Source organism: Microcaecilia unicolor, chromosome 10, assembly GCF_901765095.1.
Source record: "Microcaecilia unicolor chromosome 10, aMicUni1.1, whole genome shotgun sequence".
Lineage (NCBI taxonomy): Eukaryota > Metazoa > Chordata > Amphibia > Gymnophiona > Siphonopidae > Microcaecilia > Microcaecilia unicolor.
In genome coordinates this window covers 1,651,451-1,677,004 of record NC_044040.1, presented here as the reverse complement: position 1 = coordinate 1,677,004, position 25,554 = coordinate 1,651,451, and the positions used below count along the sequence as shown (strand labels likewise).

The window sequence follows — 25,554 nt, the reverse complement described above, 5'->3', positions numbered from 1 at the left end:
ATGTGGTAATAGCAGTTAGGTTATCTGGATTTAAGAAAGGTTTGGTCAAGTTTCTGGAGGAAGAGTCCATAGTCTGCTATTGAGATAGACATTAGGGAAGCCATTACTTGCCCTGGGATCAGTAACATGGAGTGATGCTACTATTTAGGATTCTGCCTGGTACTTGTGACCTGGATTGGATGCAGGAAACTGGGCTGGATGGACCATCAGTCTGACCCAGTATGGTTATTCTTATCTTCTTACTTTTGTAGTACTAGGGAAGCCCCAGAGACTCTGGAAGTCACAAGAGCTGCAAAACCAAGTTTTAGGGATACTTGTAGGAGCAGCAGTAGCAAGGGTTTAGGTTTCTGGGTGAGATGGATTAGTAACAAAATGAATGATAACTCACCCTGAGATTTATTATTTCATACCGAATTAGCATCAACTCCATTCTACTGGTCAGGACATTCACATTTCCCTCAGTGCTTTACTGATGGATCTGCCAAATGTGAAGCCTTTTGTAAAATACATACATTGGTGTGGAAAAGTACATATGTGCTCTCCATGTTCAACCAGAGCATCCATTTCAGAAAGTTACCCCTGCGAATAAAGAATGGCATCTCAGGAATCTGGCATCTACATATGTAGACACCTAGTTGCAGATGATCTGAAGCCTCGCGCTGTTCCAAACAGCGCTCTAAAATTAGTGCCAGAACAGTGCGGGGCATTAATGCCCCTATGATCAGAGATAATAGCATGCAAATTTAAGCACTCCATTAGCTCTGATCGTAGGGGTACTTCTGTGCCCAAGGCACAATCCTCCCGCAGATGTTGTTTGACATGTCCGGACTGTCAAAAATAAAGCCCAGACTGTCAGACGGAAGAGGTTTGACAGGTCCGGCATTTTCTCCCAGACCTGTCAAATCTAAGCCCACCCTTCCCCCCAAACACTAGAAAGACCTGGTGGTCCAGTGGCACTACTAGCCCGCACCCCCAACACTAAGACCCTGGTGGTCTAGTAAGAGCGCTAGCCCTCTGCAACCACACACCCCCACAGCCTACCTCGAAGTCTTCCCTCCTCTGTGGGCACTTCCTAAAAATGGTGGCACCCTGCCCTGCCTATTGCATCCTCCAACTTCGAGGTAGGCCACGGGGGGGATGGGTGTGTGTGCAGAGGGCTAGTGGTCCCACTGGACCACCAGGGTCAGTTTTGGGGGTGGGGGGCCTGGAGGTTCACCGGACCTCCAGGCATTGTGTTTGGGGGGGGAGCAGGCTTAGGTTTGACAGGTCTGGGAGAAAATCCCAGCCCTGTCAAACCTCTTGGTCTCCCCCTTTCCTCCAAACCCTAATGTCAGCTCCGAGCTGGCATAAGGTTTGCAGCGGTAGCAGCACCCTTATTTGATGCGCTGCCTGTTGATCATGAGGGAGGAATGTGGGAGACCCTCGTTTGCATGTATTTCCATGCAATTAGCAGTGAGAGCCAGCGAGCGCTCTGGTCCTGGGGCGTAATCAGATGTCGGTGCTAGTCCAGCACTAATGGCCTGTAACGCCCATGTTTCTTTATTTTTTTTTTTATTGTTACATTTGTACCCCGCGCTTTCCCACTCATGGCAGGCTCAATGCGGCTTACATGGGGCAATGGAGGGTTAAATGACTTGCCCAGGGTCACAAGGAGCTGCCTGTGCCTGAAGTGGGAATCAAACTCAGTTCCTCAGGACCAAAGTCCACCACCCTAACCACTAGGCCACTCCTCCACTGTTGCTACTATTTGAGATTCTACATGGAATGTTGCTATTCCACTAGCAACATTCCATGTAGAAGTCGGCCCTTGCAGATCACCAATGTGGCTGCGCAGCCTTCTACATGGAATGTTTCTAGTGGAATAGCAACATTCCATGTAGAATCTCCAATAGTATCTATTTTATTTTTGTTACATTTGTACCCTGCGCTTTCCCACTCATGGCAGGCTCAATGCGGCTTACATGGGGCAATGGAGGGTTAAGTGACTTGCCCAGAGTCACAAGGAGCTGCCTGTGCCTGAAGTGGGAATCGAACTCAGTTCCTCAGTTCCCCAGGACCAAAGTCCATCACCCTAACCACTAGGCCACTCCACTGGGCACTTGTCATTTCTGGCACTTAAACACGCTTCCGTCAGAGTTTAAAAAGTAGCTGGTACAAGAAAACGCAATTAAGGAGCCAACTGAAATGACTGAGCATGCGTGAGGAGACCTGCCAACTTCCTGTTTCCTGCAGCAGCAAGAAGAGAAGGGGATCGGCTCGTCAGCACATTTTTCTGGCTGGTGGGGCTTCGGCATCCCTGCCAGCCATTTAACAGATGCTGCAGGTTTGAAGAGGGCCTGAACCCAATGTGTGTGTGTTGGGGGTGGGGGGGTGGGAGGCAGGCCAAGGCCCTCAAGGCCTCCTGTGGCTGCACCACTGAAATTATTAGACATGTGTTTTCCCACTGAAAAATGGGAAATATTCACATACCCTTTTGGCCTTCCCAAATCTCAGCCCCTTAAAATCTCCACTTTCTGGCCAGCTGCAAATATAAAGGGTGTTTTTCCGAGACGGTCATCTCTACATGTATGAATCTACCTGTGCATGCCTGTAAAATGACCTGCAGTCAGTGCTGGCTATGATATTGAAGGCTGGCCCTGATCAACAGGTTCCAGAATAGGAAACAAGAAATGAAATTGTACCCGTAGGAAGAAGTGAAACGGAGAGGAGTTAAGAAAGGGAGTTTGTTACTTTTAGAAATGTAGGAATTGATGCGACTTTAAAGTCATTAGCAGAGTCAAGTTCACATTTCACCCAGGGCTGGAATATTCATGAGATTTTAACATCCCTTGGTTATAGCTGATGTTCACGTGGTGTAACAGCACCTTAAATGTTCACATACTGAGAGCTGTGGTTATAAATAGTCCAGTTAAAGCATAATTAAAGTTAACACGCCAATTAAATGCTTAAAATAATGGGAACAGAAAGGAAAGGAAAATCTGAAGCTGCAAACACTGGCACCGATATTCAAAGGCTTTTTTTCAGGACCACATTTCAAACAAAGAGGAGAAAATATTTTTTTTCACCCAGGCTCTGGAATTCATTGCCACAGATGTGGTAAGAGCAGTTCATGTAGCTGTGTTTAAAAGAAAGACCGAAATCTTTTGGACAAATTCCTGGTGGAAAAGTCAATCAGTTGTTATCGAGGTAAACCTGGGGAAAGTCACTGCTTATCCCTGGTACCTTGCTAGTGTTTAGGATTCTGCCAGGTACTCATAACCTGGACTGGCCACTGTTAGGCTTTGGGCTAGATGGACCTTTTCTCTGATCCAGTATGTCAGTTCTTATGCTGTTAAGGGCCAGTAAGAGAGGTATTTTCTGGCCCTAACCGGACGGTGCCGTTGAATACTTTCTCAGACCATCTCAGCACTATCCGGCCAATATTCAAAACCATTTACCTGGCTGGTTAAATGGTACTTGGCCGGCTATCCACCAATATTCAGCGGGAGATAGCCGGCTGTCTCTCACTGAATATCCCAGGTTAGCGTTTAGTGGTTAGCCGGTTATGTTGTGCGATATAACCAGGTATCCACCGATTTTCAGCGCATCGTCGGCTAAGTTTGGTGGCCAGATTTGGCCATGTCAATAGCAGGTCTATCTTGGCCGCTGTTAACTTAGCTAGCCATCACTGAATATCAGCTTGGCCGGCTAAGTTCTTAACGGCCAAGAATAAACCGGATATTCAATGCCAGTCACTGGAAATGGCCTATCATTGAATTTCCAGGCTCGGCACTGACCACGGAAGGGAGCCTGGTTACCTCAGGCCCTATGCAGATAACGCCAGGCGGTCCATGAGTGAAACTCGGGCAAAGTCAGAGGTCACCTTGTTAGTGGCAGTATTCATAGTAACATAGTAAATGACGGCAGATAAAGACCTGTACGGTCCATCCAGTCTGCCCAACAAGATAAACTCATTTTACATGGTATGTGATACTTTATACCCGAGTTCATTAATTATCTTGTGAAGAGAGCACAGGTGTGTATTTTGTTCACACAAAAATAACAATTGTGGAGAAGTTCCATGATCGAGAAGCTTGTTCACCCTTAGAGATATAAATCTCTTCGGTGTAGTCTCGCTTGGATGAGTTTATACTCTGAGAACTCTCCATTATCTATTAAAAAAAAAATTTGCAAAAACTTTTTGTAAAATATTTAAGTCTTTTATCTACTTTGACTCCTCCTGATTATACTCTGGTTCTTTGATAGTTAAAAATATGTTGTGGAAACCTGCTTTTAGGACTTTATAAAGTGGATTTTTGAGTAGATTTAGTCCAGCCTGAAGAACTTTTGAACACCTTGGTGTACTCTTAAGATCAATACTGTTCATTTTATGTATTGTATGGATGATGCTTTTTATGTGTATTGAGTTAAGAAGCCATTTTGTTGAACACTGTTATCTGAAACTTCACAATTATTTCTGAGAACTGCTAGAACTAGGATAATAATCAGATATCAATCTGAGTATGATTTATATAAGTGGATATGAATGCTACTGTAATATTTAATTAAATTAAGGGTAATACTATCCATATATTGCAGCATTTCACTTCACATAGTTGAACATTATAAAATTATCCTCTTCCTGTAGAAATATGAGCTCCACTCTTATCTCTCCCTACATTCCTCCCCGGGAACTCCATTCACTGGGTAAATCTCTCTTATCTGCACCCTTCTCCTCCACCGCTAACTCCAGACTCCGTTCCTTTTATCTTGCTGCACCATATGCCTGGAATAGACTTCCTGAGCCGGTACATCAAGCTCCATCTCTGGCCGTCTTCAAATCTAAGCTAAAAGCCCACCTTTTTGATGCTGCTTTTAACTCCTAACCCTTATTCACTTATTCAGAACCCTTATTTTATTTAGTTAGTTAGTTAGATTTTGCTCACACCTTTTTCAGTAGTAGCTCAAGATGAGTTACATTCAGGTACACTGGATATTTCTCTGTCCCTAGAGGGCTCACAATCTAAGTTTTATCATGTTATCATTCTTACTTTAATATTCTCTTATCTCTTGTTTGTCCTAATTAGATTGTAAGCTCTGTCGAGCAGGGACTGTCTCTTCATGTTCAAGTGTACAGCGCTGCGTACATCTAGTAGCGCTTTAGAAATGATAAGTAGTAGTAGTTATATGTGGAAACTGCAAAATTGCCTTTTCCCCTTATAAAGTCCTGCCAGTTCTAGGAGGAAGTTGCCAAGCTGATACACTTTAATTATGCAAATATTTATTTGCAAAATGATTGTTCCTGCTGAGCAAATATACATGCACGCCTACGGAGCCTTTTCTTAAGTATGGAAGGTAATCAATAGAAATAAAACAAAATAAAACATGGAAAAGAAAATAAGATGTAACCTTTTTTATTGGACATAATACATTAGCTTTCGAAGGTTGCCCTTCTTCATCAGATCGGAAATAAGCAAATGTTGGTAGATGACAGTATATATAAGTGAAACATCAAAGCATTTCAGTGACAGTCTAACAGGATGGGGGTGGCTAGGTTAGAGACCGGGAGATATGCATGGGAATATCAAACCAGGCACTTTGCATTGAACACTGTAAGTCATGTTATAGCTGGAAACACGGTGCCTTGTCGAGTCCTACTTCATTACTGAATAAAGACTTTAATTCTTTATTACGCATCCTTGGTTTGTCGGAAGAGTCCTGTTGATCACGCTGCTCCCTTGTTTCCCGTCTCATTTTGTAGCAGACTTTGTTTCTCCACCTCAGTGGTTGTTTTTTATAGCTGGAAAAATACCATCTTCTGCCCTTCTTGGCACCTTCAGTCATGCCAGTGTCACATTACTACTACAAGGGGGTCATATTTATATGGAAATATGACCCATAGCAGTAGTAGGGTGAGAATACGACTAGGGACACCCTATTGGCTGAAGGTGCCGAGAAGAACACAAACTCTGGAAATCATTGCCAGAGAATGTGGTAAAGGCAGTTAGCTTAGCGTAGTTTAAAAAAGGTTTGGATGGCTTCCTAAAGGAAAAGTCCATAGGCCATTATTAAATGAACTTGGGGAAAATCCACTATTTCTGGGATAAGCAGTATAAAATGTTTTGTACTTTTTGGGGATCTTGCTAGGTATTTGTGACCTGGATGGATACCCATCTTCAAATCCTTGCTTAAAGCTCACCTCTTCAATGCTGCATTCGGAACCTAACCTTTCGAACATATAGGTTGCCCCAATCTGTCTGACCTATATAATTAACTGTACATTTGTCTTTTTAGATTGTAAGCTCTTCGAGCAGGGACCGTCCTTCCATGTTAAACTGTACAGCGCTGCGTAACCCTAGTAGCAGTTTAGAAATGTTAAGTAGTAGTAGTAGTAGTAGATTGGCCACTGTTGGAAACAGGATGCTGGGCTTGATGGACCTTTGGTCTTTCCCAGTATGGCAATACTTATGTACTTATGTAAGAATAGCCATACTGGGTCAGACCAATGGTCCATCTAGCTCAGTATCCTGCTTTGAACAGTGGCCAATCCTGACAGAAACCCAATTAGTAGCAACATTCCATACAATCCCAGGGCAAGCAGTGGCTTCCCCCATGTCCATCTCAATAACAGACTATGGACTTTTCTTCCAGGAAAGGCAGGAACAATCCTAGACCACAAGAACATGGGGGGCTGAGGGGTATCTTTTGGAGGGTGGAGTGCTGATTGGGGGGAAGAGGTCTGACAGTCACTTTAAGAGGGGCCATGGCTTTGAGGACTGATGCTCCTGGGCCAATGGAATAATGCTGCCAGTGAGGTGGCCCAGAAACAGCAATATCTATTTACCACGGGAGGCAGCAACCAGAAGTACTGAGAAACTGCAGGTTGATGGCTCCTGTGGTAAATCAAGGTGTCGTAAAATCCTGCCTTTTATCACACCACGATAACTTCCCTCCTGAATGTGTAAAATCAAAAGCAATAATATTTAGTTCCAACACTAGTTACCGAGCTCTGATAGGCAAGAACATGCTTTCTATACAACAAAACAATTATACTCACCCGTTTATTTCTAACCGATGACACACTTTGAATGGCATATGTATGTCGCAAATAACCATAGTCTTTATATTTTCAGAACGGTAACTCATTAAATTAGGTCGATATATAATGAAACCAAGAGAGTTTCTTTTAACGTTTCCTTGTATACACTTCAAACAGTTATGTTAAAGAGCACATATCCATAAATATCCAGCTGCACGTAACAGGCATTTTTATGGACTCATAAAAGAACGTTCCTTCAAAGTAGTTAATGGAATGTATACTTTTGGTAATAGCATTTCTGCTTTTATTGTCTTACCCTTCTGGTCAAATGGCTGCATTTTGCATTCATTGCAAGATCAATGGGTTATTGCTCCACTGTCCAGAATCAATTCCTTCTATCTGAATTATTATTCCATTTTTATTGTTTTCAATCCATTGACCAGATAAGTGGGTCCTGACCACAGCTACTTTCTTCTCCTGCTCCCTACTGATAAAAAACACACACGGTAGTGTCTGGTATGGGAAATCCTTCATAGTTTACCACTACTACTTTGGGATTTGCGTTTGTTAGCCCACATTCAGTTCGTTAAGAAGCTTTAAAAATATTAGTGTATGTGCTACTCACGTCTACCCATTCCACTCCACTCCACTCATTACTTATAGACCTCTATCATTTCTCTCCTCAGCTGTCTTTTCTTCAAGCTGAACAGCCCTAGTCGCTGTAGCCTTTCCTCATAGGGAAGTCGTCCCATCCCCATAATTAATATGCATGAGATAGATTTGCATGCAATGGAAGCAGTGGATGCAAATCTATCTCATGCATAGTCATACCGAAACACAGCTGTGTCGGGTCGTTGATGTGTTGGATTTATTCATCCCATTAAAGGTCCCATTTTGATACAGGACCGCATTTTACCAACATACACCATAAGGTACTTTGACTCCTGACGTAGGCTCACATACCGAAACACAGCCGTGTCGGGTCATTGATGTGTTGGATTTACTCATCCTATTAAAGGTCCCATTTTGACTTTTTGGAATACTCATTTTCTGTGCCTCACTTTTTTTTTTGTGGTGTTCTACATGTTCGTGAGGTTTGCTCTTTCTCCTTCTTGTGTTCTCATCCCAACTAATTTAGTGCACATTAAACTAAGAATTAGTATATGTACAATCGATATCTCCACTTTAAAAAGCTCTAATGGGGGTTAAAAATCTAAGTAGTGCTATGTGTACTGACCTGTCAAATTATATAGCTTATTTAAAGGAGGAGAACTGTGATGTAGTCAGGGCCGTGCAAACCCGGTAAGCGGGGTAAGCACGGCAGGGGGGCGCCTGCGTTCAAGGGCGCCGCGCTGCGCTGTCTGGACCAATTGTTTTTTTTTTTTTTAAAGTGCTGTGTTGGCGCGTCGGCGCCTATGCGCATGCGCTGCTGCAGCCTTCCCAAGCGCAGCGCTCGCTCCTTGGCACGCCCAGCTCTTCCCAAGTGCTCGCGCCCCGTGTACGTGATGATACGTCCGTCCGATTTATTTGGACCGCCGCCCGGTTTTGCCTTTCCATCCGTGGACCCGACTGTGGACCGCATTGGAGTGCTGAGCCGCTGCTTGGATCCTCTGGGGAGGGGAGGTCAGCTGTCTGCGATGAAGCGGGTGAGTCACACCATTTTTGAAGGTATTGAGAGGAAAGTACCGGGGCTTCTACAGCACCCCCTGCAGACACGGCTGCCACAGACACTTAGGTGGCAGCATTGATTTCTTTTAGCTTGCTCTGGAAAAGCAGTGGTTTTTCTGCAAACTGAGAAGCCTGGACACAAGCAAAGAAGACTGAAGGAGAATGAAAGCTCTGAAAGCAGAGCTTGACCTGAAAACAAAAAGGTACTGTGCGTGGCAAATTACCAGGTAGAGAAAGTCTGTCTGTGGAAGAGGGAATCCCATAGTGGAAGGAGAAAGCCCTTAAAAACCCAGCACCCAGGAAATCATAACCCTAAAATAAAAGGATCACAGAACAGAAGAAGGAGCACTATATTGTACTAATCTACTGAAACAGTGTTTAATCAATGCAGTACATCCATAGGAAGAGATTGCTTCACAGCTCATTTATGTTTTCTACCAGTCTTTGTTAATTTTAGTCAGAACATCCCAAAAGTGACTCTGAGGCTTACATACCGTGGGTCTTAAAGGTTATATGATATTTACTGTCTGTTTGGCATCATACTAGGAATAAGGCTCAATTGTTAACATAAGCTGTTGATGTACAATCAATAATAAAAAAAAGGAAAACTGCTTATGAAGTGTACTCAATTCAAATCAATGTTTTGTTTTTTAAAGACCTCAGTCAAACAGAATCATGGGGCATAAAGATGTTTTCAAAAGCCACCAACTCTTCTATCATCACCGGTCTTCACTTTTTTTCTATGTAACATGATGCCATTTCGAATATAAAAATTCCCTTGGATCCAATTTGTTTAACATAAGTGAAAGTGTCTATGAATCCTATTTTAAAGTAAGATATTGGGAATGCACAAGAAAAGTAAAAAACACCTATATACAGTGAAAAAAAGCAAAGACCGGTGATGGCAGGAGAGTGGTGGCTTGAAAACATCTTTTTGCTCCATGACTCTGTTTGACTAAGGTCTTCAAAAAACAAAAAATTGATTTGGATTGAGCACATTAAAATTTTTATTATTATTATTACTTGTTACATTTGTCTCCCACATTTTCCCACTGTGGCTTACATAGTACCGGAGAGGCGTTTGCAGACTCCGGTGTAAACAAATACAAAGTGATGTTGTGGTAAGATAAAGTTCATGTGGCACAGCCACACTAGGGAATCGTACAACGGAAGAGCTGAGTTATGTCCATTACGTACTTCAGTTTTGTTGCGTTGCAGAGATCAGGCGTTTATGTTGGATCAGTAGGGTATGTCTTTTTAAACAGGTTAGTTTTTAGTGTTTTTTGGAAGTTTAGGTGTGCTTATGGGTGTCGTCGTCGTCGTCGTCGATAATACAATGTGAGCATCATTCTAAGAATATTGCTGACAATTCCTGTCAGTGTGGCAAGTGGTGAGCGATCATTTTCACGGTTAAAAATCATAAAAAATTATTTGCGATCAAGTATTTCGCAAGAAAGGCTTGTAAGCCTTGCCATGATTGCTATTGAGAATGATATATGTGCCCAGTTAGATATCAAAGATTTAATTACTAATTTCGTGAACATGAAAGCACGAAAAGCTAAGTGGTTGTAAACCCTTTATTTGTTCAGCAATCCCACAAAGATGCACTCCTTCTTTCAGCTCCTATTTCCTTTGCATCTTGTGCCACATGGGGGGGGGGGCGCCAACCGATAGTCTGCAGGGGGGCGCCAGAGACCCTTGGCACGGCCCTGGATGTAGTACTGAGACCAGAGGGCCCCGGCACTGTCCGAGATGTACTGTTCTGTACCAGAGGAGTCAGACAAGACAGGAGATGTGCATGCTGGGGGTCTAACGTTCACTGCAGAGTCCAGGGGGTTTCTACGGACCTGTGAATTTAAATGCTGTTACTGTGCAGGAACTTAATCACAGTTGCTTCACAATTTAAATGATTTTGCTGTGCAGTCTTCAAGCAGGAACCAAACCAGGCTTCCCTATACAGAAGCAATGCAATGTGTGTTTCTTGAATATTACAAACACAAGGTGAACGTAGAGCGAGTTTGGAGGCAAGGGCATCTACATTCCTAGGACATTTGCCTGCTTACTGGTGAAGATGGTTCAACTCAGTGGTGATGCTGTGGACTCGCCAGAAAATTTACTGTTTCTAGTCTGATCTGCTTTGTGAGTTGCAAGATTATGTAATTTCATGGTCATGCAAAAGAGTTCTCTGGTAACTCTCCAGACTGTATCTGGGTCACTGAGCTTCAGGGTGGAACAGAAGAGACAACCCCTACAAGCCTCTGATGATCAGTGTTACCTGTGCAGCTCTGGTGTTGTGCATTGTTTCTCTGTCAAAACAGCATTCAGTAGGTCATTGGAGCTGTCACATGGGAACGGGGTAGAGATGGGGGCTTGGTGGCACTTCAATAGGTTTTAATATGCAGGTGGCAGCAGTTAATGAAATGCTTGCATCCTTGACTCTCACGGTTGCCAACCTGTTGGCATGGTAACCACAAAAAACCTACAGATAGTAATTCATCGAGTCATGAATGGAAAGCTCCAAAATGTGAAACGTGCTCAGGTAACATGATCTGGTTTATTGCAGGCAAATTCTAAAGAGATACAAGGCTCCTGGGAACAATGGGGTTGGCAGTTACCCAGACAAATTCTTGGCTTTTAATTTTGGGCATCACAGACCGTGTACGTTTTGGCTGGACAACTTGATGCCTCGCCAAAACGTGAGACATTTAAAATTGGGTGGGATCAGCAAAATGAGAATGTTCCATAAATCGATTTTCACAAGACTCGTTTTATTTTAAATACTGGAAAAAAGAATCAATCAGAAAGTGTCTTTTCTCATATTGATAACATTGTCATATCGCCTGAGAAATTTGCTACAACATCCCAAACATTGTGAACACATACAGGGGCCATTTTACGAAGACGCAAAGGCGCATACATGCGTACAACATGTGTCAACTGAGAACTACTACCCGGCTACTGTGTGCCCCAGGAGGTAATTCTAATTTTGACGCACGTCCAATACACGTGACTACACCAGCACAGGCCATTTTTTGCCCCCCCCCCCCTTAGTAAAAGGGCCCCATAATTTCTTCCTTTTTTTTTTTTGATGTACAATCCAAACCTAAAATTTCAACTGAAATACTTCACTGGCAGATTCCCAGTGAACAACGAGTACACCGACCAGTATTCAGCCAATGGCAATCAGTGTTTTTTTCGTCGCAAGCTAGATGAGACCCCAATACTCAGTGCCAGCCATGTCCAGGCACCAGCACTGACTGCGGGGGGGGGGGGGGGGGGCTAAATGCGATAGTGTTGCTCTGCTGAAACCTATGTGGCTCCCGGCTGATATTCTTCCTTTCTGTGGTTACCATCAAAGCAGTTTACGTATTATATACAGTACCTGGGCAATGGAGGGTTAAGTGACTTGCCCACAGTCATAAGGAGCTGTAGTGGGAACTGAGCCCAGTTCCCCAGAGTCTCATCCTACTGCATTAACTATTAGGCTAATCCTTCTCACTACACATGGGAGCACTTTAGAGTCCATAGTTATAATGCTTTTCATGGATTCCTGTGAGATACTTGAGCTTCTGCAAGAAGGAATCATCCCTCATGGCCCCCTACACCAGGCAGTACCACTTTCTCATGACAGTGCATTCGTAAGTTTATTGGTAGATTTAAAGGATTAGATATTCAGGGGATTTTACCCGATAGGAAGGCTCTTACCTGGTCAAACCCACTGGCTGCCTCTGCTTCTGATGTTCAATGACCCTTAAGCAAATTGTTCTACTAATATCAGCACAGACCACTGTGCCACTATCCAGTTAATGCCAGGGCAGAGCAGGGACATACCCAGTTAGTGGTATAACCCGCTTCCACATAAAAGGCTCACATATAGAAACATGTATAAACTCAAGAACCTCCACAAATCCTGAAAAAACAAAGCCTGCAAACAGAAAAGAGTCCAGTCCATTATGTATTAGAAAAAGCAGTGGGCTATAGGTTCAGCAATGAATAGCTGGATTGAGGTCTGCCCACAGCAACTAGCGCCTCTGAAATCACCGACAGCCCGATAAAGTTCATGTATTGCACAGCAGCAATACTTAAGCCCACCAGGTATTACCAAACTGACAGTTCAAAAGACATTAAACCCAAGCATCAGCTGCATTCTTCCAAATATCAACTTCTTTCTCCTGATTTCTCCTTTGTTCTTATTCCTAAATTAGTAAATAAATGTGCATATTTTAACATTCAGTTGGAATACGAGATGTGTAGCACAGTGGTTTACGGATATGTGCACAGTGGGAGTGGCTTAGTGGGAAAAGCAATGATATTATTATTCGTAATCATTTTTATTATATTTTCTCAGGAGGAAATTAAATAGGCAGTGGAAGATGATTTTTCATATGTTACAAGAAAAGTCCTTTAGAAAGTGTTACAATCCGACTTTTCAAATGGCAAGAGTTATTTTCTCTGCAACTTTCAACTGACAGCTGCTGGAAGAGGAGGAAGAGGTCACGTGGGTAGTAAAAATGTTTTAATGATGAATAAGAGCAGGAACAGTGATCAATGCTAGACTATTTATACCCACAGAAGCTTCGCTGTGAGGATGCAAGATGCACTTCTCTCAATTTAGCAACACATTCCTCCATCTAGTGGGCAAGGAGATAACTTCCATGCTGTGTAAATGCAGTTTCAGATTGGGACTGTTTGAAGAACATTGTAAATTAATCTCTGTGTGTAAATCCCTATATGTAGATATTGCCAGAGAAATATCTCTACTACAATAAATGCAATACTCGAATAATGCAGAAAATACAAGAATCAGCCTTGTTTCAAAGGAAATAAAGTTCTAGAACAAGGGATTATGCGATGGAAGTCTAAGAGATCGTGGAACAACATCAGGGTGGTATACCTTGCAGTGCCTCCTGGGAGAGATGATGAACAGTGGCCTGAGGAGATGATGGTCTCTTTTCACCAAATTAGAGTTCATTGGTCATTCACAAGGATATCAAGCTACCGACTATGTTTGTGCAGCGCTGCGTATGCCTTGTAGCGCTATAAAAATGCTAAATAGTAGTAGTAGTAGACTTAACTGGAATAATACAGAGTGCCTATTGTCAAGGAAACATGGCAACTCAGTAAACCTACAATCCCCTCCATTAAGCAAACAAACAAAAAAAGAGAATAAAATACCTCAGGATATAGGTCAACAGAACTATACAGGAAAGAAATGGAAAACAAAAATGAGGATGTTATAATGCCTTGGTATTGCTACATGGTACGACTGCACCTCGAATATTGTGTTGAAGTCTGGTCACCGCATCTCAAAAACTGATAGTGCAATTAGAAAAGGTACAGAGAAGGGCGATGAAAATGATAAAGAGGATGGGGCGACTTCCCTATGAGGAATGGCTAAAGTGGCTAGGGCTTTTCAACTTGGAGATATGGAGCTAAAGGGAGATATGATAGAGGTCTATAAAATAATGAGTGGAGTGGAATGGGTAGACATGAATTGATTATTTACTCTTTCCAAAAATATTAGGACTAGGGGACATGCAATGAAGCTATAAAGTAGTACATTTAAAACAATTTGGAGAAACCTTTTCTTCACTCAACGTGTAATTAAACTCTGGAATTTGTTGCCAGCGAATGTAGTAAAAGCAGTTAACTTAGCGGGATTTTAAAAAGGTTTGGACGGCTTCCTAAAGGAAAAGTACATAGATCATTATTAAAATGGATATGGGGAAAATCCACTGCTTATTTCTAGGATAAGCAGCATAAAATGTATTGTACTTTTTTGGAATCTTGCCAGGTATTTGTGACCTGGATTGGCCACTGTTGGAAACAGTATGCTGGGCTTGATGGACCTTTGGTCTGTCCCAGTATGGTAATACTTATGTACTTATGACTGTACTATCACACAAATGTTAAACTTTGATGGTATGTATAATACCTGTGCTCTCTGTTGCTGTTTCTCTTGAATATGGTAAGTTTTGGGTTTACCCTTCAAAGCTGCAGTCACTCTTGCTTTCTGGTCCTGTATTTATTCATTGGGATATTAGCCATCTTTATGAAAAAATTCACCCAAGGTGATGTACAGCTTGATATAAAATTAGTTTTGTTAATGGTATTGTAATAGGATAGGGTCCTTGAAACCTCCCTTGAAGCCAGTAGAGCTAGACCTATTGTACCCAGAAGCCAGCAGGGGAGGGGGTGGGACCCAAAACCCGGATAGGATTCCCGTACTGGGAGCGGGCCAGAGCATTAGCAGTAAGGGGGAGCAGGAACGAGGAGGACCAGTTTCCTTGGGTGAGGAAGCAATATGTAATTCCTGCCACCTATGAGAAAGAGAGAGAGCTGCCTTTCTGAAGTCTTTGCGGAACGGAGGACTGGAGGAGATCTGTGGTGAGGAGAAAAAGGACATGGAATGGGAGGAGAGTGGAGCCGATCTCCCAGCAGCTGCACCCTATGAGGAGGAACAGATGGACCTGGAGAGTTAAAGATAAGTGACTTTTTACAACTGTTGGAGAGAGCAGTGAGTGGGAGGCCACAGAGTGTTTGTTGCTGTGCAGAGAGTGGAGCACTGCTCAGTCTGAGAACCAAAGTACTGTGGTTCCTGACTAAGAAGAGAAGCTGATTTGGACTTTGTGGAAGCCAAGGACTACTAACTGTAGAACACTTGAAAATAAAGGAACTTTATTTGGGAGGGAAGGGGAGAGGGGGGAATGGACCGAGGTTTGCGGGCTGAGAGAGGAATCTCAGCTCACCTGTTTGTTCTTTGATATTCTGGGGATTGTGGATTACTGTTTGGACGCTGCACTTGCTAAAAGCTGAGGACCTCAGAATTGTTTCCCTGAGTTTAAAGGGGGGGGGGAAGCGCCCAGTGAACAGCACTCCTGTACTGAGGAGGATTGGAGCTACAATAAAAAGGGATTTTTATTTAACCAGTGTGGTATATGTGCTGTGCCCACAGGGGCAGTTGCAGCTGGTGTTGCACTTGGGGGAGGAGGCCGAGCCCTACGGAAGAAGAGCGGAGTTTACGGTATCCAGATATGCCCTTGAGTCAAATGGCTCCTGCTGGCCACACAATGAGGGACATCCCCTCAGGGTTTTCTTGACATGATATAGAAGTGGTTTGCCACTGTCTTCTCCTGAAGGTTTTAGATGACTTTCCAAACACAAGGAGCTTTCATGGGATTTGAACCTGGAACATCTGGTGCTCTAACCATTAGGCTACTCTTCTGCTTTGCTGACAACATTCAAAGGACAAAGAGGGATCAAGAATACACCAACGAATGCAAAGCAGTAAAATCACACAAGGGCCTTCAAGACTGGGGACAATCAGTATTTATTCAAAAATGACCCGACACAGGCCGTGTTTTGGCAGGCATCTGCCTGCATCAGGGGTCTTCCACAAAAAATGTCCCAACTTTTATAAGAGATCCTTAATAAGCAATACACAGAATTCAGTATTCATACAAGTATCTGTGCAAATGCAGAAAAATGATTTCAACTGTCTTGATCGTGCAACTTCTTAAAAAAACACCGTCACTGGCACAATCAAGGCAACTGCTATTAATTTTCTGCATTTGCGCAGATACTTGTATGAATACTGAATTCTGCTTTTTAATTCAATTCAATTCAGGTCTTATATACCGCTAATATCCCCTAGTCGGGTTCAGTGCGTTGTACATCATAAGTGGAGTATGGTAGGTACAATATTAAGTTAAGAAATGGTGTAATATTTTAAGCAAGGCATAGATTGAGTCAACTTAGGTTGGATATAATCTTCTTGGTTTCGGTCAGCTTATTGTTGGGACTATCTTGTTAACTTGGTGCAATATAGGGATCGCTGAAGGGTATGGGGAGGGGTAACATAGTAACATAGTAGATGACGGCAGAAAAAGACCTGCACGGTCCACCCAGTCTGCCCAACAAGATAAATTCATGTGTCATTTTTTGTGTAAACCTTACCTTGATTTGTACCTGTCTTTTTCAGGGCACAGACCGTATAAGTCTGCCCAGCACTATCCCCACCTCCCAACCACCAGCCCCACCACCCACCACCGACTCTGGAACAGACTGTATAAGTCTGCCCAGCACTATCCCCACCTCCCACCGCCGGCTAAGCTTCTGGGGAATCCCTTCCTTCTGTGGAGGATTCCTTTATGCATATCCCACGCATGTTTGAATTCCGTTACCGTTTTCCTCTCCACCACCTCCCACGGGAGGGCATTCCAAGCATCTACCACTCTCTCCGTGAAAAAATACTTCCTGACATTTTTCTTGAGTCTGCCCCCCTTCAATCTCATTTCATGTCCTCTCGTTCTACCGCCTTCCCCTCTCTGGAAAAGGTTTGTTTGCAGATTAATACCTTTCAAATATTTGAACGTCTGTATCATATCACCCCTGTTTCTCCTTTCCTCCAGGGTATACAAGTTCAGGTCCACAAGTCTCTCCTCATACGTCTTGTAACACAAATCCCATACCATTCTCGTAGCTTTTCTTTGCACCCCTTCCATTTTTTTCACATCCTTCACAAGATACGGCCTCCAAAACTGAACACAATACTCCAGGTGGGGCCTCACCAACGTCTTATACAGGGGTATTAAAACCTCTTTTCTTCTGCTGGTCACACCTCTCTCTATACAGCCTAGCAATCTTCTAGCTACGGCCACCGCCTTGTCACACTGTTGAGGTTTGTGATTCTGAAGTCCGTCAGAGGCTTGGAGAGTCATGTTGGTTATGTAGTAGACTTTGGAAGGAAGAAGGTGCTTGGAAACTGAGGTAATTAGTTTCTGTTCTGATGAGCTGAGGGAGTGAGTTCCATAAGGAGATCCCAGCTACAGGGAATAGTGAGTTGAAAATCTTGTGGAATCAGGTTTGTCTATAATACTGATTATTGAAGTTGGGAGTTTTATTTGTTAACAACATAGCAGTAGTGAAATGACCAAACATAACATAAATACAATCAATGAAGTAAACTGGAAGATGGCAAATTGATTCTTCAAAATTGGAGTAACATGATAGAGTATCAAAAATATAAATATTTAAGAGCACTGTAAAACAATCATACAACAGAATTATGACAAAAGTCAGCAGAATACAAATGATACATTATAACAGGCAGCATGAAAGAACATTCATATAACATAGATATGATACTCATGATGTCATGAGAATGTTCGCATAACATAGATATGATTCTAATGCTGTTCATATGTTACAAAGACAGTAGAGACATATAAACTGGACAAGATGGGCAGTACACAGTCAGTAGGATATATCGATGGCTAAACTGATGGTCATTTTTATATTTAGCTGAATAAGATATGATGAACTACTGTAAGTTAAAGTGCGTGCCACAAGCTAGTCTAGGTATGGAATGAGTGGATAGTCAGTCGCCAAATGTATTAAAGGCTTGGGAGAAGAGCCAGGCTTTCACCTGCTTCCTGAGGTAAGAAGATGGATTCCTTTCTACAGTCCAGAGCTTACCGGATGTATCGAGGATCATGTCAGCTGTGTTGACGCTGCAGTTGGTAGGCTCAATGCTGTCCTTTGAATCAGAAACACCTCTCAGTCCCAATGTGTAAACCCCACCACCCCTCTGAAATGAGGAGTCCTGCCCAGAAGGCCTTGCTGCAAAATGAGGAGGGAGAGCTGCTGAAGCCACTGCAGTATGGGGGGGGGGGGGGGAAAGAGCTAGAGTTGGTGACTATTTAGCAGCAGCTTTATCCCAGCCTTCGTTGGAGGTGGCCAAAGAGAGGAGGCGGCTCTGCAGAGGACAGAAACTCGCCTGGCACTGCTGTGAGTAAAGGAGTTGTTGGAGGCCCTATAGTAGAAGCTGCAGAGGAAAGTCCGAATGTTACCCACTGGATGTTTCTTCACTTTTGTTTCCTTTGCCTCATTCTACTGCTTTATTCTCTTGAAACAATTTGGGAGGCTATTCAAGCTTTAGGTTATCGTTTATCGTTTATTTATTTACTATACCGTTACCTATTGCATCAGCAAAACAGAACGCTTTACATTATAAAAATATACATTTAAAACATACAATACAAACTAAGAAATCCAGTCTTTGATAGGAAAGCACAAAACAGAAACATCCATACTGAAGAAGTAACTAAACAAATATGATGCCATTCATACAAAAAAAACCAAAATGATAATGCTGCATTATGAAATTGAACATCCTTTATATCTATTTTATTTTCTTTCTCTTTGTCATGCGATGTTTTCAAATGTACTCTGAAAAAAATACGTTTTTAAGGCTTTACGAAAGCAAGTATATGATTCTTCTAATCTAATTACTTTTGGAAGGCAGTTCCATAGTGTAGGGGATAAGAAAAAGAAAGCTGAAGCTCGCGTGGATTCCCATCTAGCCCTTAGCGGTGACGGAATTACTAATCTGTTATCTGTAAGTGACCGAAGTGTACGTGTCAGTGAGTACGGTATAGTGCGATTTGCTAGATATGATGGGGTTGATAAATGTGATAATACCTCAGATTCAAGAATTCCTTACAAAAGGATTGGCTCATGAAGTCAAATTATTATTCAAGAATATGCACTATCTCAAATGCAGTGAAAGGTTGTGGTTCGAAATAAGAAGATTCAAAGTATCCAGAACTTGAACACAAGTACTGTGAAGTATATTTTGGCACTTTATTATAAATCTGAACATCTAGAGAACCATATGAGTTATAACTTGCATCTTATAAATGTCCCCATATCTTTGCTTGTGATACCTAAGGATATGTTTAAGAGATTTGTGTTGGAAGGTTTTAAGATTCAAATTGGAGGAAGTCATGATCTCCCCAATCCATGTACTTCTGAACATGGACCTTAGTAAGACTGGATTGGACAGTTCTTAAAGCAACTTTCCCTGCATTCAGGACATTTGAGCATAGTTTAGGAAAGGGATCAAGGATGGGAGGGATCCGGTTTTTGAAAAAGGATTTGGGGGGTTGGTGAAGGGAAAGAAATGAGGTATGTAGAATCTTCAAGATTGGGGGAGATTGGACCTTACTAAAGGGATCGTGGGTGAGAGAGTTCTGATTTTGGCAAAGGGTTTGGGATGGAGGAGATTGGGATCTCAGTGGGTGGGGGTAGTCAAGAAGGATCGGATATTGTAAAATGAATAATGGGCAAAGGGTTCCTTTGTGAAATTGTGACCCAGCCTTTTAAATCAGAGCAGGCCCAACTTGGTGCAGTCTCTGATTGAGTTGCAGGAATGGGGATATGTGATATCCCCAGATGCAATAGTGTAAAAATGAAAATTTCTGTGGGATGTGCTGCTGAACCTGAAGGCACAGCCATCTGCGACCTTGAGCCACTGCTTGGACATTTGCTATGACACTTTTGAAAACAAAGTCCAAACGAGCAGATTGTGAAATTTTGCTCCAGTTTTGGCTCAGGTGGTTTTCTCAGAGATAATAATTAAGTATTTTCAATGATAAATGTAGAAAAATGTGCAGGAGATTTAAATTTTGATATATTAAGCTTGAAGTGTTTAATCTGAAGTATAATACTGAAAATAAACAGGAGAAAGTGATACAGGAAATATCATCAAGGAAATTATGTATCTGTGTTTATGATTATAATTATTATTATTTAAAGGTAAAACACAAATGATGGGAGAAATTAAAGTTGCCCTGAAAAAGGAAATGAAAACAGATGGAGAACAGCTGATAGTAGAGATCCTTCAGTGTCGCAATATTACCTACAAATTTAAGTCTCCAGACCACTTGCCAGGTATTTGTTGCATGCAAAGATTTTCTTCACTAGTCTGAAAAATGCAATAACTTCTGAAGCTTTCTAATAAAGTATGGCTTTTAATTTTGTCCAAAAGAAATAAAACAATAAGACCAGAACACATTTTCTTGTAACTTGAATGATGGTTCACCTAGTTCTGGCATTGTATTGCTGAAAACTAAGGGGAGGTGGGGAAGGGTTGCTAAGCTGCAGTCAAATATCACAGTTTCATTTCCTGCAGGAGTCATATGGGTGGGGCATGGGCGGTGAATGAAGGCACATAGGTGCCACTTGCACAATTTAAAGGATACGTATGCCCTTGCTTTGACAACAATATTGAAGAAATAATCAGCAAAGCACAGAAATTTCTGTTACTGCAATTTGACGTGTCCAGTGCTTTCGATATGGTAGATCATACTATTTTATTAAGATTAGTGGATAATATGGGTATTTGCAGGAAGGTTTACAAATGTTTTGAGGGATTCCTAAAAAATAGAACTTACCAAGTAAAAATGAATGATGTTATATCAACGCCATGGATTTCAGAGTGTGGGGTATCACAGGGATCCCTGAGCTCCCCAGTACTGTTCAATGTTATGCTAACACCGTTAGGAAAGAAATGAAATAGTATGGGCTTTATCCCTTTCATTTATGCAGATGACATTTACCATTTATGTCCCTTTCATAAATGACATTTCAGAGATATCAAACACATTATGATTAGGTCTAGATCTAATCGAACAATGGGCTATGACTTTTAAACTCAAATTAAATAGAGAAAAAAACTAAATTCCTAGGTACTATCAAGCTGACACTCAATCACCTCTTATCCCAATGTCACAATTGACCACAATCTCTATCCCATTGATACAAAATTTAAAATTCTAGGCGTTGTCTTTGACCAACATCTTTCCTTCGAAGACCAAACTCATGCAGGAATTGCTATAATGTTCAAGTTGTAATAATTAATGTTATACCTGGTACTTGCTCTCAAAAAATATCTAATATAAGTCCACCAATAGCAAGTAAAACTCTCTCCTTAGTGTCTTACTACAGTAACGAGGAAAAGACTTCAGATACTCGGAGATAGCTGATTTAACAGCCTTATAAACCGAGTCGCTCAGCTCAGCGTTATAGTAAGATACTAAGGAGAGAGTTTTACTTGCTATTGGTAGACTTATACTATAACTAGTAAAAAAGGCCCGTTTCTGACACAAATGAAACGGGCGCTAGCAAGGTTTTCCTCGGAGTGTGTATGTTTGGGAGAGTGTATGTGAGAGTGACTGTTTGAGAGTCAGAGTGAAAGTGTGAGTCCAATCCATGCTCCTCTGTCACCTGGCCCCTCCATTCATCCCTATCCAGCAATTCCCCTCTCTGCCTGAGGCCTGCCCTGCAATCCATATCCATCCATGCCCATCTGTCCCCTCCATTCATCCCTATCCAGCAATTCCCCTCTCCCTGAGTCCTGCCCTTCCAATCCATGCTCCTCTGTCACCTGGCCCCTCCATTTTTCCCTATCCAGCATTTCCCCTCTCTGCCTGAGGCCTGCCCTGCAATCCATATCCATTCATGCCCATCTGTCCCCTCCATTCATCCCTATCCAGCAATTCCCCTCTCCCTGAGTCCTGCCCTTCCAATCCATGCCCATCCATGCTCCTCTGTCACCTGGCCCCTCCATTTTTCCCTATCCAGCATTTCCCCTCTCTGCCTGAGGCCTGCCCTGCAATCCATATCCATCCATGCCCATCTGTCCCCTCCATTCATCCCTATCCAGCAATTCCCCTCTCCCTGAGTCCTGCCCTTCCAATCCATGCCCATCCATGCTCCTCTGTCACCTGGCCCCTCCATTTTTCCCTATCCAGCATTTCCCCTCTCTGCCTGAGGCCTGCCCTGCAATCCATATCCATCCATGCCCATCTGTCCCCTCCATTCATCCCTATCCAGCAATTCCCCTCTCCCTGAGTCCTGCCTTCCAATCCATGCCCATCCATGCTCCTCTGTCACCTGGCCCCCTCCATTTTTTCCCTATCCAGCATTTCCCCTCTCTGCCTGAGGCCTGCCCTGCAATCCATATCCATCCATGCCCATCTGTCCCCTCCATTCATCCCTATCCAGCAATTCCCCTCTCCTGAGTCCTGCCCTTCCAATCCATGCCCATCCATGCTCCTCTGTCACCTGGCCCCTCCATTTTTCCCTATCCAGCATTTCCCCTCTCTGCCTGAGGCCTGCACTGCAATCCATATCCATCCATGCCCATCTGTCCCCTCCAATCATCCCTATCCAGCAATTCCCCTCTCCCTGAGTCCTGCCCTTCCAATCCATGCCCATCCATGCTCCTCTGTCACCTGGCCCCTCCATTTTTCCCTATCCAGCATTTCCCCTCTCTGCCTGAGGCCTGCCCTGCAATCCATATCCATCCATGCCCATCTGTCCCCTCCATTCATCCCTATCCAGCAATTCCCCTCTCCCTGAGTCCTGCCCTTCCAATCCATGCCCATCCATGCTCCTCTGTCACCTGGCTCCTCCATTTTTCCCTATCCAGCATTTCCCCTCTCTGCCTGAGGCCTGCCCTGCAATCCATATCCATCCATGCCCATCTGTCCCCTCCATTCATCCCTATCCAGCAATTCCCCTCTCCCTGAGTCCTGCCCTTCCAATCCATGCCCATCCATGCTCCTCTGTCACCTGGCCCCTCCATTTTTCCCTATCCAGCATTTCCCCTCTCTGCCTGAGGCCTGCCCTGCAATCCATATCCATCCATGCCCATCTGTCCCCTCCATTCATCCCTATCCAGCAATTCCCCTCTCCCTGAGTCCCTGCCCTTCCAATCCATGCCCATCCATGCTCATCTGTCACCTGGCCCCTCCATTTTCCCTATCCAGCAATTGCCCTCTCTGCCTGAGGCCTGCCCTCCCAATCCATGGCCATCCATGCTCCTCTGTCCCCTGCCGCCTCCATTCATCCTTTTCCAGCAAGTCCCATCTCTCCCTTCCATGACCCCCCCCCCTCGCATCCATGCTCCTCTCTCTCCCATGTGCCAGCCTGGGCCGGCCTCTTTCCCCCCCCCCGCTCGCATCCATGCTGTGGTTGGCCACCCTCTTCTCTCCCCCCAACATGCGTTTTTTTTTTTTCTTCCACCCCCTCCCGCGAACCTGTCAGACGCACGGTGTTAAACTTTCTAAGATGATTCAACAACCTACGGGAAGGGAAGGTAGTACAACAACGGCGGCGGCAGTTTTCGGCGTTCCGGCGGGGGGGGGGGGATCGACAGGTTCGCGGGAGGGGGTGGGTTTCGAGGGGGCCATAGCGCGGGGGGGGGGGGTGACAGCTGATTCCGAGGCAGTAGGAGGAGTAGGGAAACACGCTGCGCGTGTTTCCCTACTCCTCCCCTTGCAATCAGCTGTTTTGACGTCAGTGACGTCAGTGCGTGTCTGCCTCACAGACCACCTCCAGCCAAGGAGCCACGGTCCCAAGCACAGAACGTTGGAGGTGAGAATTATTATATAGGATGTTCAAGACAATGTGGAAACTAAAATGAGTTAGAAACTACTTTAACAAGAGTTTGTTCAGATTACTAGTTCAAATACTGACACTTTTATAATTAGACTATTGTAATGCGATATATATAGGAAGCAAAGAATCTATACTTAAATTATTTCACACAGCAGCACGATTAATTTAGGGAATACCAAAATTTAATAAGGCTACTCCTTTACCCACTGCACTACATTGGCTTCCAATCAAAGGTCGAATTATGTTTAAAACGTGCACACTCATTTTCACAATTGGGTTTGAGATGGCTCCAGATTATATGACCAGTCTAGGGCCCTGTTTATTAAGCTGCACCAGCGTTTTTAGCGCACTCTAAAATTAGCACGTACTCAACACTAAAGTTGCCCATATGTTCCTATTGCCAACTTAACGTTTAGCACATCCTAATTATTAGCGCACGCTAAAAATGCTAACGTGCCCTTAGTGCTGCTTAGTAAACAGGGCCTAATTGTCTTGTCCGCTAGAAATGCAAAGCCAGTGTCAAGAGAAAACCTATTATTGCATCTACCTAGTTGTAAAAATGTTAAATACAATTCTGTTCACACTGCTGGATTTAGTTATCTAGGATCCAAATGGTGGAATCTCATTCCAAAAGAAATCAGAAGCATAAGCTCGTATCTTCCATTCCGTAAAGCTTTCAGGGGCCCTGCATTGGTGTAGGCATGTGTTTTGGATGCTCGCTGGTCCATTTCCTGAGCTCATCTGGAAAAAAGGGATTTTTTTATTGTGCCAGAAAATGGACATGCGGCGAAATGAAAACCAGTGCACATCCATTTTCAGCCTGAGACCTTAACGCCACCCATTGACATAACGGTAAGATCTCACGTGCTAACCGGGCGGTAAGTTCGCTCTAACTGCCGGTTACTGCTGGTTAAGACTTTCTTGCACATTCTCTGCCCATGGCACACTCCCTCCAAAAATATTTTTAAAACATTTCTAGCCTGCATGCACTAACAGTCAAAACATCGAAAAACGCCTTAACACATTTTCAGGTAGCCATGCTAAGTGCGTGATAGGCCTTAACACCCTTTAGTAAAGGGCCCTAGTTACTAATAACTGGAGTTAACAGTAAAATAACACATCTTAATGGTATCCCCCCCCCCCCCTTTAAGCATTTTAACCCCAGCGGTTACTCTACTGCTGGTGAAGTTGTCTCAATAAGAGGGTTATATGACCTTACTTTGTCTTCTTTAAAGGTATCTTTGCAGTTGTCTTTTGGACATAACCTTGGATTATTATTAATGCATGAGGAACTTACTAAGCTCTACGTTAAATGACATTTCTCCTTCCTTTTTCTTGGGACTGAGCATCACAGAGCTTTGTATAATGCAATCCCTACTATATGAAATATCAACCAGATTTGAATAGGAGTAAATCCAGTACATGCTGGCCACCAGACATCCAAGTCAGATGAAATATGATTATCCATAATAGGGAATGATGTCCAGTTGTCTAGACATTTACATGGCTTGGGAATTTGGAGAATTTTAAGCACTACAATTCTGGTCAACATTGGTCCGAGAGACAGCAGGGTCTTTATAGATTTCAAGTAACTTAGAAGCTTCATCTTCATATCATTTAAT

General features: G+C 43.2%; 1 protein-coding gene across 1 annotated transcript in view; it reads left to right on the top strand.

The window, feature by feature from the left end:
* Positions 1-25,554, top strand: part of PCLO (piccolo presynaptic cytomatrix protein) — a 371,777-nt gene that overhangs the window by 342,834 nt on the left and 3,389 nt on the right. The window contains exon 24 of the mRNA XM_030216678.1: positions 20,285-20,419. Within this exon, the coding sequence (XP_030072538.1) occupies positions 20,285-20,419 (135 nt within the window). The remainder of the gene's footprint in view (positions 1-20,284; positions 20,420-25,554) is intronic.